The 13,343-nt window shown below is 53.5% G+C and overlaps 4 protein-coding genes across 4 annotated transcripts; 3 read left to right on the forward strand and 1 right to left on the reverse strand.

Moving 5' to 3' along the window:
• Positions 1-216: 216 nt before the first annotated feature.
• Positions 217-5,735, forward strand: MYCFIDRAFT_33802 (uncharacterized protein; the record flags this gene model as incomplete). Its single annotated transcript, XM_007933058.1, has 3 exons — positions 217-325; positions 388-2,675; positions 2,727-5,735. 3 exons carry the CDS (start codon positions 217-219, stop codon positions 5,733-5,735), a joined length of 5,406 nt encoding a protein of 1,801 aa, XP_007931249.1.
• A 684-nt stretch (positions 5,736-6,419) lies between these two features.
• MYCFIDRAFT_87218 (uncharacterized protein) lies at positions 6,420-7,217 on the forward strand. Its single transcript, XM_007933416.1, has 3 exons — positions 6,420-6,504; positions 6,576-6,728; positions 6,794-7,217. The coding sequence occupies exons 1-3, from the start codon at positions 6,436-6,438 to the stop codon at positions 6,980-6,982; spliced, it is 411 nt and encodes a 136-aa protein (XP_007931607.1). The 5' UTR covers positions 6,420-6,435; the 3' UTR covers positions 6,983-7,217.
• On the reverse strand, positions 7,198-10,382 carry MYCFIDRAFT_216900 (uncharacterized protein; the record flags this gene model as incomplete). Its single annotated transcript, XM_007933417.1, has 1 exon — positions 7,198-10,382. The coding sequence occupies one exon, from the start codon at positions 10,380-10,382 to the stop codon at positions 7,470-7,472; it is 2,913 nt and encodes a 970-aa protein (XP_007931608.1). The 3' UTR covers positions 7,198-7,469.
• Positions 10,383-12,210: 1,828 nt separating this feature from the next.
• Positions 12,211-13,250, forward strand: MYCFIDRAFT_87219 (uncharacterized protein). The gene is made up of 2 exons (XM_007933418.1): positions 12,211-12,642; positions 12,745-13,250. The coding sequence occupies exons 1-2, from the start codon at positions 12,394-12,396 to the stop codon at positions 12,847-12,849; spliced, it is 354 nt and encodes a 117-aa protein (XP_007931609.1). The 5' UTR covers positions 12,211-12,393; the 3' UTR covers positions 12,850-13,250.
• Positions 13,251-13,343: the final 93 nt, after the last annotated feature.

Below are 13,343 nucleotides of genomic sequence, written 5' to 3' on the forward strand. Positions count from 1 at the left end.
CCTCTATTGGAGTTGGGACCCCATCATCAGCTTTCCATGGCGGAGGCGTCCAGGCCGACACGCTAAACCCAAAACAGACCCCCCGCGATGAACCGTGTCTTTCTTCATCATCAGGCTTCGCTGCATTGTTTTGTTTCGGGCCGACATCGACATCCCGCGACATGAAGACACGACACCCGTTACGTTACCGCTGCCGCTGAGGGGCGAGCGCTCACGATGAGCTTGAAAGCTGCCATCGGCCGCGCTTCCATTTCACCGCCAAGCTCTGGTCGGTCTTCACCAGTGCCGCGTCGCCAAGTACGCGTGGCAGCGGAGAAGGAGAAGGGTATGTGAGTTGGCCTGGACCATCTGATGACACATCTTGGACGGCATTGACCGATAGATCAGACCTGTTCAAAGCCGACAAAGCACTGCGAAGATATGCCTCGAACATCGACAGGGCCCTCGCTACGTGGGAGATATCTCCAGAGGAGTGGGCGGATTACATCGCCTTCTTGGCTCGACTCTTGAAGGCCGTTCAAACGCATCCGCAGAATGTGCCTCTTTTGCCTCACAGCAGTGCGATTGCCACCCGACTCGCTCAATGTCTGAACCCCGCACTGCCAGCTGGCGTTCATCAGAAGTCCTTGGACGTCTATTCATACATCTTCGACACATTTGGCACCGACTTCATCGCTGCTCATCTCCGTGAATTCCTGCCCGGTCTGACACCAGTCCTTTCATTCGCATCTTTGGCAGTGCGGCCTTTGCTTTACCATCTCTTCCAAAGCCATGTTGTCCACCTTCCAACGTCCGATCTGAGACCTGCTCTTAGATCGATCATATTAGGACTTTTGCCAGCGCTTGAGGAGGGTCAAGGGGAAGACTTTGAGCGCGCTTTTGCCATACTGAACACACTGCAGACCCGATTCGCTCCAACAGCTGAAGATGCAGTCGCAAGTAGAGACTCCGATGGCTATTTCTGGCAATGCCTTTTCCTTGCTGTTGTAACAAGCCCTTCCAGAAGACAGGGATCGCTCAAGTATCTCGCGCGTCAGCTTCCCACATTCGCGCGCTCTGCTGCTGCTGCTGCTGGGCAAGAATCGAAGACACGACTGTCCCGCGAAGCCGAATGTATCGTCGCTCCCGAGCCAGGCTTGTTGATCCGATGCTTTGTCTGCGCACTTTCGGACTCGCAGATCCTCGTGCAGCGGGATTTTCTTGACCTCATGGTTGCGAACCTGCCATTGGATTCTGTCGTGCTACAAGAGAAAGTAGTTTCCGAGGATCTCGATCGGCTGGTGCTAGCCGCGATACAGGTCATACTTCGAAGAGACATGAGTCTCAATCGTCGATTGTGGAGCTGGTTTCTTGGTCCAGAACCGAAGGAACAGCCTGAAAGTGCTCAACCATCCTCACCGCAACTCACGGTCAAGAATTCCGAAGAGTCTCATGCAAACCAGCAGCTGCGGTATTTCACAAGATATGGCAAGGACAGTCTGGAACGATGCATCATCCAGATGCTCCAAAGTGCTGGAGACGATGTAACACAAAAATCCCGGCCTTTTAGGATCTGCCTTGCCCTAATGGATCGATGGGAGATCGGAGGCCTGCTCGTTCCAAAGATTTTCCTTCCAGCTATGCGCAGCCTCCATGATTACAGCCTCGTCGCCAATTCTACGGCCTCGGCCGAAGTAATCAGAAGCGCCAGTGGATTCTTTGACGGCGTCGAAGCCAGCCTAATTTGGGAATGTCTCTTGGAAATTCTCCGCGAGGCGCTGGAGCAAGGCCGGTCACCAACACATAACCTCAAGCTTTTTCGCTGGATCATCGACACCTTCAATATTCGTGATGAAGAGATGTTGACGGTCCATATACCTTACTCAATGGCGTACATGGCAAGTCACTTCAACTCACAGCCACTCTTGAGCGCTTCACGCCTCGCCATGCTGAACATCACCACAAGGCTGCTCACCCTCATTCCAGCACGGGTGTTTCAATCTAGGCCCAGCTCGTCACATAATCGCGACTCTCTGACCGATTCGAAGATTCAGAAGCTTGTCAGAGACCTTTACGAGAATGCACAACACTTGAGCAACGACCAGGTGCCGCCACTCGTAAACTCGGCAGCAGAACTGTTATGCTCTCGAATCAGCCTTGTCGCCGCATCAGCGCTCGAACAGTCCGGTGCAGACTTGTACTCTGGTGCTGTCTCAGCGATGGCAGCACTACTATCAAAGACTGATGCCAGGACCTTGCAAGACCCAACACTGCGCAAGGCTCTTTTGAATGCTTTCAGATCGTCGACCACCGTATCCTGCAACGTATCATTTCCAATCTTGGCCTCTACGGTATCACTCCTGACGAGCTTACATCAGTTTGACACGGGAAATCTCATGGCCGAAGCGGATATTGTCCAGATTGAGCCTGCTCTGACAGCTGGCATCTGGCGATACATGTCTCCCTCATTGCCGAAGTACCATGTCGAAGCGGTCAAGGCTTTCTGGCAACTTGAGGATTTATTGGCCTCAAGCGATACCTTTCATGCCTCCGTTGCTAACCTCATAAGAAGCACTCGGAAGAATTCATCGGCTCGAAACGCAGTAAAGCCTGAGACGATTCAACGCTTTGCAGTACTATGGGCACATTCGATATCGCCGACCGTGGGAAGTGGAAGGCGAGGCAGCTCGATGACGGTCTTGGGTGATTCAAGGCAATTGATGCGAGCTCGTGAAATTCTCGACAAGCCCTTACTACTCGTTCTTGATGCGCTTGAGTATCCAAACGATCCTGCATTTGAGGTTGCGAAAACCTGGCTCGCCCATTTACCTTCGCTTGGCCGAGTATTCGAAGTGATCATGGAGCGACTCTCTAGCATCGATCGGTACATCGAACCAAACTTGGAGCCAGTCGAGCGTGTTCGCCAACGATGGGGCCATGACCGACTGCGGGAACTTGACTATTACTTGAGTCTCGTGCAGAATCTACTCACTCACGGGACACAGTGGACGTGGCAATGCATCTCAAATACGGTCGTTGCAGAGTCCAGCAAAAGCGAAGGCAATGCCATTGAGGCAGTGGTTAGACACTGCATGCGGATTATGTCTAGCGAAGAGCACCCTTCCGTCCAGCTCTATCAGCGAGCTATCTCCGTTATGGGCTTATTGCTCACAAGCTCCGCCGCCACAGAATTGCAAAGCACGAATCTTGACGCGCAGCTGCTCGATAACTTGATGAAGTGCATCAAAGGCGAGATGTACACCTTCCAAGGCGACATGTTAAACTTGATCCATCGTGCCTTGAAGCTAGGACTTGCAAGTGCGGCAGCACGAGACTCCAAGGAAATCTCACAACCTGTTCCGCCCGTTGCGAAACGGCCTTCGATAGCGGCGACATCTCGTCCGGACTCCCGCCCTGTTGCAAAAGAACCTATGGTCATCCCGCCGCCTCAGCTGTTCACGTGCCTACGAGCTGGCTTTGCAAGTCCCAAGGCTCGAAACTATCTCGACAAATGGCTTGCATTCCTCGCAGACATACTGCCTACCTTCGCAGATGCCATCTTCTCTAATCTACTTCCGCTCGTTGAGACCTTTCTAGGCGAGCTCACGAAATGTTATGATAGCTTAATCGCGCTGTCCACATCGACTGATTCAAACAGCATGGCCGCCCCGGAGACTGTCATCATGAGCCTCCTCGAAGGCTTGGAAATGATTCTCGACCGTGCCTACGACTGCCTCATGCAAGAGACAGTGAGCGAGCCGGCACCAAAACAAATCGAACCGCGTGCAGGTTTCCTTAGCAATGTCACTTCCGGAGTCTTCAAAAGTGAAGGACCGCCAAGTCGCGTGACGACAGCCAACAGCCGACTCACAGTCATCCTAGCATTCCACGACGCTATTCGAGTGACCTTGAGAATGTGGCTGTGGGCCAGCGATGTGTCTGACACTTCAGATCTCGATCAGCGCTGTTTGGCTACCACAGCCTACAACGCGCTAAAGGTCCGCAACAAGACTCGTCACTTGCTCCAGCACCTGTTCTCTCTTGAGCCATTAGAGAGCTTGGAAGTCATCATATTGCATTGGTGCACCGCTCCCACTGACAGAGAAGCTTCTTCGGCGCTGAGTCTTCTGCATGTCATGCAAGTTTCTACACCCAAGAGCATCGTCCCTGCTGTGCTCGATGCTTTATGCACGCGTACCAATCCGTCGGCGATATCACAGGATCGCCATTCCAGCTTGACACTTGACATCGAGCCTTCAAGGGTCGCTGCGTTCTTCTCCTCATATCTAGACTCGATTGAGGACGATGCACTGGACGAGGTATGGCCCGATTGCATTGCTTTTCTTCGTGATGTCCTTGCCAATCCATTGCCACATCGTCAAGTCTTACCTCATCTGCTGTCCACCATCTTGCTCCTGGCCGAGAAGCTGAACAATACGAACTTTGGAGAGCAACGCAAGATGCGAAAGGACCTTGGGGACATCTTCCAGAGGCTGCTGAGCGCGACGTTCACAACTTTGCCATCTGGATATGTAGCGGACCCGGTCGCAGACATGGCCCATAACGGCGACAGTGTGGCGAGGACCATCGCCCTAGAACGATCAATGACGCTCATTCCGGTCCTGAGCCGCGTCGCCGCCAAACTGGACGTCATCCTGGACAGCCCTGAGAAAATGACCTATGCGGTCAACAACATATCGCAGAACCTGGTGTCGCCAATGTTTCACGCCAAGTCCTATCCAAGAAATGTCACAAAAGAACTGCTCGAGCTCATCGTCAACTTGTCACGAAAGGTACCAACGGCCAAGGCGTGGAAGAAAGAGGTCACCGATAGTTTCAACGATCCCCGACTACTTGCAAATTCGCCAGCTCTAATGAAGGAAGCCTGGTTTCCAGTGCTTCATCAATGGTCGTTGCATGAGAAGGATCGTATCCCAGAGCTTCTGTCTCGACTGGCACCTCCTTCAAGTGCCGGGATCATGTTCGGAGTGGGTGCCAGCGCTGCCAGGTTAGAAGCAGACCGGAAGACGCAATTGAATCTGCGACGTATCTGCCTGCTGCTGCTTGCCTCTCCAGGGGACACATACGTTGCGCATGTGAGAATCATCGAGGAGAAGATGTCTGAGCTGTTCGAGGCGAGTCCCGCATCGTCGCCATCTTCAGCCATCAAGGCTGAGCTATTCACGCTGTGCAGAGCGCTCGCGGTCTCGGTCAGCACCTTCCAGCTCGCGCCACTCTGGCCAATCATCAACGACAAATTACAAACAGCTCTCAATTCACTTCTGCCTAATTCTACGACAGGCGATGAGTTCAACAACTTGACACTCTTACAGGCGTGCAAGCTCCTGGACCTGCTGATCACGCTATCGCCGGATGACTTCCAGCTCCATGAGTGGCTGTACATCAGCGATACCATTGATGCGGTCTATCAACCAGAAGACTGGACACCTACTGCCTTGGCTGACCAGGTTGCCGAAGTGCTTGGCTCATCGAGTATGGAAGACAGTTTGATGCCAAGTACGTCGAGTGCAAAATCTGCCAACCGGCGCAGAGCGCTTCTGGGTGATACAGTGGACAAAGAGGACATCAAGGCGATGCCCAAAGAAGATTTTGTGCGAGCATCTCTACGACCATTTCTCAGTCAATTGAGCATACACGCTTATGAGGGTGTCTACAGTCTTGATGTGCCAAGCACCGACGCTTTGAGAGATGACTTGCTCACGGACCTGCTTGATCTGGGCAGCATTGTAGAATAGATTATCTCAATGGGCGGGAGGGGAGCAGACAATGGATGCTGAAGAAGCAATCGAATGCAGATTTGTAAGACAGTCGAACTCACTTTTCACTGCTGATTCTCATCGATACATGTAGACTCCTTGAAGCTTTCACGTTGTTGCTCAGATGCTGTCCAACATTCGAGCAGGCACGAATCTGTCGAGACTGCAAGCACTCCATACCTCCCTCGTCTGGAATGATGTCCACGTCTTCCCAAAACTTCCTCGCCATTCCACGAATGACAATATTGAAGCAGCGAAAAGTATGCCGATGCCGATGCCGACCTCATCAGAAATCGCGGGTCTCGACGCCCCGTTCTACAAGGAAATAGCTAACGGCTCTGCAGAACAAGTTCCTCTGCGACAACGCATTGCCCATCACCGCAGTAACCGAAGGAATCATCCTGTGCATCGTCATCATCTACTTCCTCAACTACGACCGAATCCTCGAGAAAGATCTTCCGCCTCACTGTCGCGTCGCTGCCGACCCTGCACGTGAACTTTGAAGTCACCTCACAGTGAACTTAGGCTGCAGCAACTTTATCAAACTTCACCAGGATACAAAAAAGCAACCGCAACGGCACCGGCAACGCTCCACAAAAAAACATCAACAAACAACCACCCAACCAGCACGAACACATCTTCACCACCACCACCACCACCAAACATCGACATCGACAAAATGCCCCTCTCAGAAAAACAAATGAAATACCTAGCCCTCGCCTGGCAATGTTTCGACACCGAGCCCAAGGCAAGTCCTCCTCCTCCTCCTCCTCACCTTCCCTCCCTCCCATTTTTTTTTCTAACATCATTCATCCATAGATCGACTACGAAAAATTCGCCCAAGTCGCAGGCCTCAAAACCTCGGCATCCGCACGAGAACTCATGCGCGTGACGAAAAACAAACTGAAAGAAGAATACGGTGCGCTTTCGGGAGATGTGCAGATGACGAATGGCGGCACGCCGGGGAAGAAGGTGATTTTTTTCTTTCTATCACGCAGTACTCATAGATGAAGAGCGATTCGCTGACGCGCGTGTAGAGAGCGACTCCTTCTAAGCGCAAGGCTGGAACTGGATCTGGGGATGATGAGGAGGAACAGGAGACGGTGACGCCGGCTTCGAAGAAGAAGAAGAAAGTGAAGAAGAGTCCCACTAAGGCACTTCCCCCAGTGGTGAAGTCTGAGCCGACGCCGGATGATAGCGAGGAGGATGGATTGGGATTGCTTTAGACGTTCGGTTTGGGTTGATTATTCAGAATGGCGCGATGCGGTGCGGTGCGGTGCGAATCGATGCGAGATGATGAGTATCCGAGAAATGCGACTTGGTGATGCGAGCAATGCGACTTGTGCCGCGGCGAGGATGCGTGGCGCTTTGCCTGCGACTTCTACCAGCAGGCAGGCAAGCAAGGGAGTAGGGGATTGAATGTCTGTACACACTATGGCTTCTTCATGTCAAAAAAGCTTCACTTCATTCGACTATACGCACACATTCTCATCTCTACACTTCTCTCGGAGACGAGGACCGAAGAAGACGAGGCGATTTCTGCTTACTTCTTACAGTGGTGTCCTTCCTTCCCATATGCAACAGTCCAGTCCGGTAGTAGTGGTCATTCGTAGCTCCAACAGCTGCCTGCCCTGTCTTCTCCTCTGACTTATTCTATTTCTTGCGTGTCCAAAGAATTCGACTCCCACCAACGCCAGCGCTTCGGGTGCTTCTTCAATTATGTTGCATTGCCATTTCATGTAGGCCGCAGAGTAGTCCTAGAGCCACCTTGTCGGTGTTGGGCATCATCAGCGCGCCGAGGATTGCATGTCCTTGTGGTATGCCTTCCCACTTGGGATGTGATTTGAGCTCGGCCAAGTCGTCATCATTGTCTATAGGGTCCACGGCGTTGGTAATTCCATTCGTGGTTGCTGAAACGGCACCGTTGGCATTCGCAAATACTTTCTGCGCACTTCCCTTGCCCGCCTTCTCTGCAAGTCGCTTCATCATGGCAAGAGCACGGTGAGTGATGAGCTTGAAAGTCTCGGTGTCCATGCCAAGCTCTCGACCTTTCTGAGCGGCTGCTTGGTTGCGATCGACGGAGAGAAGAGCAGCAAGATTCAGAAGACCAACAGCCCAACCATCTTCAGATTCTATCCAAGATCGAGCCAGATCGGTGTCGTTCCCAGGCGCCAGAGTGGTCAAGATGTCCGCAGCGAGCATGCCTTGAGTCAGATAGGCTTTCCGTGCCTCGACAATACGGAGCTGAGCTGTGTTCCCGATCGAGCCTTTGGATCGGTCCGGTAGCACTGAGATGGAGAGTGCGAATGCTCTGGTCAGTAGATCCAACGAGGACTCAGCTCCAACAGCCGCGGAGCCGTTTGATGTGAAGATGCTCTTGTACAGTGTCCGATTAGGATCTTGCCGTGCAAGGAGCTTCGCAAGGCAGTCTATCGCAGGCGGCAAATACCTATGCAGCAGTGGCGAGAAGCTGGCAAAGCGAATCTTGCCGCCGCTCTCGCTGTAGCTCGGCGCTGGTTGTGGTGCGAAGGCGAGCAGGAAGTGGAGGATGTGCAGGGCGTCGTCTCGTGCGGGAAGCTCCAAGCTCTGCGTTACGTTCGAGAGGAAGATGATGACGTCCTTGAAGAAGTCCTGTGTGTTGTAGTACGTTCGTAAAAACATGTTTCGGGTTCCAAGTAGTCGTATCGTATTACTCAACCACTTGATGAGCGGCGGCGAGGTCAAGAGCCGGTGGTTGAACTCGTAGAAGGAGAAGTTCCGTAACACAGTGGTTATCGCTATCAGCTTGTCGGCAGCTCGATCGAGATCGTATTCGCGGGAGCCAAATTCGGGCACTTCTTGAAGTGTTTCGGCTTCCGCCTTCGCGCCACGCATCACGTCTTCGTAGGGAGGCAGATCCAGCGCATCGCTAACTTCGACGGCATCTTCCGACAGGAGTTCGGCCTGATCCTCGCCACAATCCACCAGCACATCTATAAGATCTTCGCATTGTTCGAGATTCAGCGCAACTCGTTGATCATGCGAGATGATTACGAGGGTATCCAGAGCATACCGCACTTCACCATGGATTCCGGATGCCAGACTCAAAGTGATGGCTTTCGTGTCTATCACTCCCATCTCGTCCACAGTAGGCATGTTTGGCATTGCTCTGGATATTGTCGATCCCAGATCGAACAGTGCTTGTATATCATGTCCACCATCTTGCTCAATTGATCGTACCTGCGGCACGTAATTTGTGCTCTGGGGTTCTTCGCTCTTCATTACAGCACCTGTTTCCTGCGTGACAGATGGCGTTCTTTGCTGCTTCGTGGCGAGAGGCGAGGCAGATGATGGTTGCACTGCGCCGGGCTGCGGCGTTATTTGCTCTGGTTTTCGCACGCTACTATTCCTCCGGTGATGCATTGCCGCTGCTGAATTCATCATCTGCTGGGGAGTTGACATGCCATTCTGCGGCAGAGAGGCATTCGCTTGCACTGGTGTGCCTTGTGTTTGCTGGTGAGTCTGTTGCATCTGCTGGAGTTGTTGCTGGTATTGATTTGCTTGACCTTGCCCGGGCATCATCTTCGGGGGCGATGGTTGCTGTTGCTGCTGAGGATTCGAAAAGCCGGCCATTTGCTGCGCGTGCATTCTCGCTGCTTCTTGTTTCTGCTGCATTTTCATCTGGAACCACATTCGCTCATACTGCGCAATCGCGCTCTGATGAATGTTTTTCAGCTCCTCGGCGGCTGAGGGAAACTGCTGTTGCGGAAAGCCCATCTTAAGAGCCACACTGGGCCATTGGCCATTACGGTCGACTTGCGCCGCTCCTCCAGCGGTAGTAACGATGGTCCAGAGCATGTACAAGTCCACGGGCTTGCTTCCAACCATGGGCGTAGGGTTGAAAGGTCTCCCGCTTTGCGCCGCATGGCCTTGAAGTGTCTTCATAAATTGCGCCCTTTTCGCTTGTGCTTGTTGCATTTGGGCATTTTGCTGCTGACCGCCTGGCATCATCTGGCCAGGCTGTCCTCCCATGGTGCGCGGAGGCACTACGCCTTGTTGCCTCAGCTGGGCCTGATGCGCAAGCAGTTTGGCCTGGTAGGCGCGCTGTGCACTGTTCGCATTGTTGGCCTGCATATTGCCCATACCGTTCATGGCCTGCATCGAGGGCATGCCAGCCATGGACATTGACGGATTCATGGCGTACTGCTGGCCATACTGAGCCATCTGGCCCATCTGGCCTTGTTGCATGGCATTGGGCGTTCCAGGCATGCTGTTGCCGAAATTTTGGCCCGGAAACGGACTCGGCGATGCTGCCATGCGCGGTTGCTGGCTCGGGGGGCGGAACTGCTGGTTCTGCATGGTCGGCGATGGGGTGGCATTGTTCGAGCCGGGCTGCTGCTGGAGATGTTGATAGGGCGTCGGGGCGGCGAAGGTGGTGGTGGTGGTGTTGTTGTTATTGCTGTTGTCGCCGTAGCCGGGTGTCTGCGATCTCGAGTGCGGCGGCGGTGATCCAGACATTCCGGAGCCATCGTGTTGTCGTTTCTGCGGGACGGTGGACTGGAGGTTAAAGGTCTGGGCCTGCTGGCCATTCATGTAGTTGGCCATGATGGCGCCTGGATTGGCGCCCCATTGGTTGTACTGATCCATCGCTGCTAGACATGGTCAGTGGGGGCGCGCATCAGGTGGTGTCACGCAAGCGCCAGGAGGACGGTGGACGAGGACGCGGTCATAGTCGTCGGGCAGGTAGGGCAGGTAGGGCAGGTAGGGCAGGTAGGGCAGGGCAGGCGCGAGGTGCGGTGTCGAAAGCTTAGTTGCTCGGGCCAAACAACACGGCGTGATGGGCGACGCGACTGTTGTCCTCTGGACGTACGTGAAACGGCAGCAGGCGTGCCAGGCTGGCTGGCGCTGGCGCTGGCGCTGGCGATGCGCTCGCGCTGACCTGCGCTGCGGCTGAGCTCGGAGATGACTGCCGCAAAACATACGGGGTTGAGGCAGCGAAGCAATGCTGCAGGCCGAGCCGAGATCGTGTGCCTCACGTGGCCGTGGCAGATGCGATGCGTGTGCGTGTGCGTGTGCGGATGGGGGAGATGGATGGGTGCAGTCACTCACCATTAGCCGGCTCGCCCGATGTCGCCTTTGCGCCTCTCGCCTCTCGTCGCTCGCATGCATGTGGGAGGTGATGGAGGTTCGACTGAGGCGGAACACGAGCGCTAAAGTGCAACCTTCCATCTTGGCTGACTTAATCGGCGGTCCTCGTCGAAAAGGCGGCCATGCGCCGTGAGGAAGCCCAGCGACGCCCCTCACACATACACACACTCAGAGGCAACGGCGAGACGAGCGGAACACGTCCCACACATGCTGGCGCATTCCCGAGCAGAGGAACGAAGCGAAGATGAAGATGGGAGCTATCAATGGCGTCAAAGCACGATCCACTACTTTGGCAAGCAAGTCACGCAACGCATTCAAGGTTGTAGCACACCTCAACCCCGATTCTCATTCGCGCGATACGTGGAACAGCACGCTTCACTTTCGCGTGTGCTCCGTCCCTTTGCTTGGTTGTGAGAAAGGCCTCCGCTACTTCTGGCAGATCCAGCCCACCTGCTCACCACTACCCGAATGCTTAAAGAGACTAACTAGCCTTCCTTGGAGAGTTTCTGTGAAGTTTCGTACACCTCAACTATCGCGGCCAATCATGCTGTCATGATGCTGATCGACGCGAGCTGCAGAGTGGTATGATGTATCGGCATGGAGCCTGTCCTTGACGTGGCCCTGCTTTGCGAAGCCTGGTCTGATAGAGTCGTGCCGTCTGACATGCCTGATTCGGGCCCATACTGAGTCGACAAAACTCTTCCCTTCAACAAGGAAGCTCAAGCCTACTTCTCTGCGCTATCTCACTTGTCGATACCTTGGAGGCTTTCCAAATTCCCCGCAGGCCTCACGCGAATAGGAGAACAACTACCTGGTGGCTTGTCACTTGTGCCTGCCCAGTCTTGGCAAGTCCTTCTTTAGATGGCCCATAAAGCTTCGTGCTGATGTAGCTGTCCAGAAGACCTCCGCTTCTCAGCTTCCTGCAAACTCGACAGAAATCACATTCCCACTCGTTCTGTTCTCCACCATTGCCGTCCAAGAAAAGGCGGTCTCGGTGACCGTGGCTGGTACGGCAAGTTGCGGCAGTGTTTGAGCTGCTACTTCGGGATCGACAGTGCCCTTGACTTGGTCCACCGGTTGTTTTATTAGGAGAGGCGCTTGGCGGCATGCAGAGTCATTGCCGGCACCCAGGCTCCCAGCGTTCTGTTGTGAAGCGTGCGAGCGACGATTCTCCAGTGCATGTGCCTTCCCAGGCTTCCCCGAACTGCTGTTTTTGCCCAGATTGACCACGACTATTGACTTTCGGGAGAGCAGGGTCTACGCCGACCCAAGACGCCATCTCAGTAGTAGATCCATTACGTCGTCCTTCACGCCATCAAACATTGCAAGACTATTAAATCCTTTCATTACTGCGAAAGTTAGCAGTGTTCTAGCAGACCCGCAGAAAATTGCTATCGACGGATCGAGCTATTAGAATTCCCACCGAGAGACTTCACCCAGATTGAGAATCAGGAACACTGTCATCATAGCAGGCTTCATCGCGTACATCCTCTCGGAAAATTCTCCAAGGATGGGGTGGTTCTCTTCATCGAATGCGGGGCAGAACACTCCTCCAGCTCCTGAGGCGTCCAAAGATGGGGGATACATTGCGCCAGATCGAACAGCAAGAGCAGCATGCTGGGAGGGCAGAGATTCATTCTTCCGATGCCTAGACCGACACGACATTATCGACAGTGCGAAGCCAGAGGGCGACAAGAAAGCTAGAGAGCTTTGTTCAAAAGAGTTGGCAGAATTCGAGAAAACTTGCGCAAGCAGTTGGGTGAGTGAGATGCATCCATAGTTGAGCAGAACACAGAGAACTGTTTGGCAGATCTACGGGGAGTCGAGGACGTGAACAGAGACTGACAAGAGATGTGCATAGGTCACGTATTTCAAGAAGCGAAGGGTCATGGAGTATCAGCGAGACCAGACTTTGAAGAAGCTGAATGCTGAAGGCGCGCAGCCAATGCAGATTACTGGAAGATGAGGGGACCAATACAACCATACCAACACTCCACTCACAAGCTACGATATCGCTATCGCTACGCACCAAGCCTCCTCTGCTCGGCCATCGCCGATCTAGTGCTATTAAAGCCTCCTCATCAAAGTCGTGATGTCGAGAGAACGATCAAAGCAGAGATGCATGGTTGCCAGACATGGTGTGCGGAGCAGGCTACTGGTCTAGAATTTTGCCCAGCACATCGGATCAGTGCCGCCCAGTAGAATTATTCTGGGCGTGGTGCTACAGAAGGAAGTTGATCTCGGAGCTTTCCGTTCTTCGAGGCGCTTTGAGAGAAGCTATATGAGCTGCAGCCAGCCACATGAGTCGGCTGGCATTTCGCGGGCCATCAGTTTATATGTAGATAATGTATAGAAATGTACAAAGAGTAGCTCAGCACAAGGACAAGCACATGCATATGATAACAGTATCTGTTCTGCAGCGCTGTACGGATCGTCCTCAGGCACCATTTTTAGGCGCTA

This window comes from Pseudocercospora fijiensis (assembly GCF_000340215.1).
Source record: "Pseudocercospora fijiensis CIRAD86 unplaced genomic scaffold MYCFIscaffold_10, whole genome shotgun sequence".
Classification (NCBI taxonomy): Eukaryota; Fungi; Ascomycota; class Dothideomycetes; order Mycosphaerellales; family Mycosphaerellaceae; genus Pseudocercospora; species Pseudocercospora fijiensis.

Excerpts from the sequence above, each read along its gene's own strand:
- MYCFIDRAFT_87218 (XM_007933416.1), top strand. The coding sequence starts at position 6,436 with ATGCCCCTCTCAGAAAAACAAATGAAATACCTAGCCCTCGCCTGGCAA. Across the intron at positions 6,505-6,575 it reads GTTTCGACACCGAGCCCAAG|ATCGACTACGAAAAATTCGC; the intron begins GCAAGTCCTCCT and ends ATTCATCCATAG. Across the intron at positions 6,729-6,793 it reads GCGGCACGCCGGGGAAGAAG|AGAGCGACTCCTTCTAAGCG; the intron begins GTGATTTTTTTC and ends ACGCGCGTGTAG.
- MYCFIDRAFT_87219 (XM_007933418.1), top strand. The coding sequence starts at position 12,394 with ATGGGGTGGTTCTCTTCATCGAATGCGGGGCAGAACACTCCTCCAGCT. Across the intron at positions 12,643-12,744 it reads AAACTTGCGCAAGCAGTTGG|GTCACGTATTTCAAGAAGCG; the intron begins GTGAGTGAGATG and ends AGATGTGCATAG.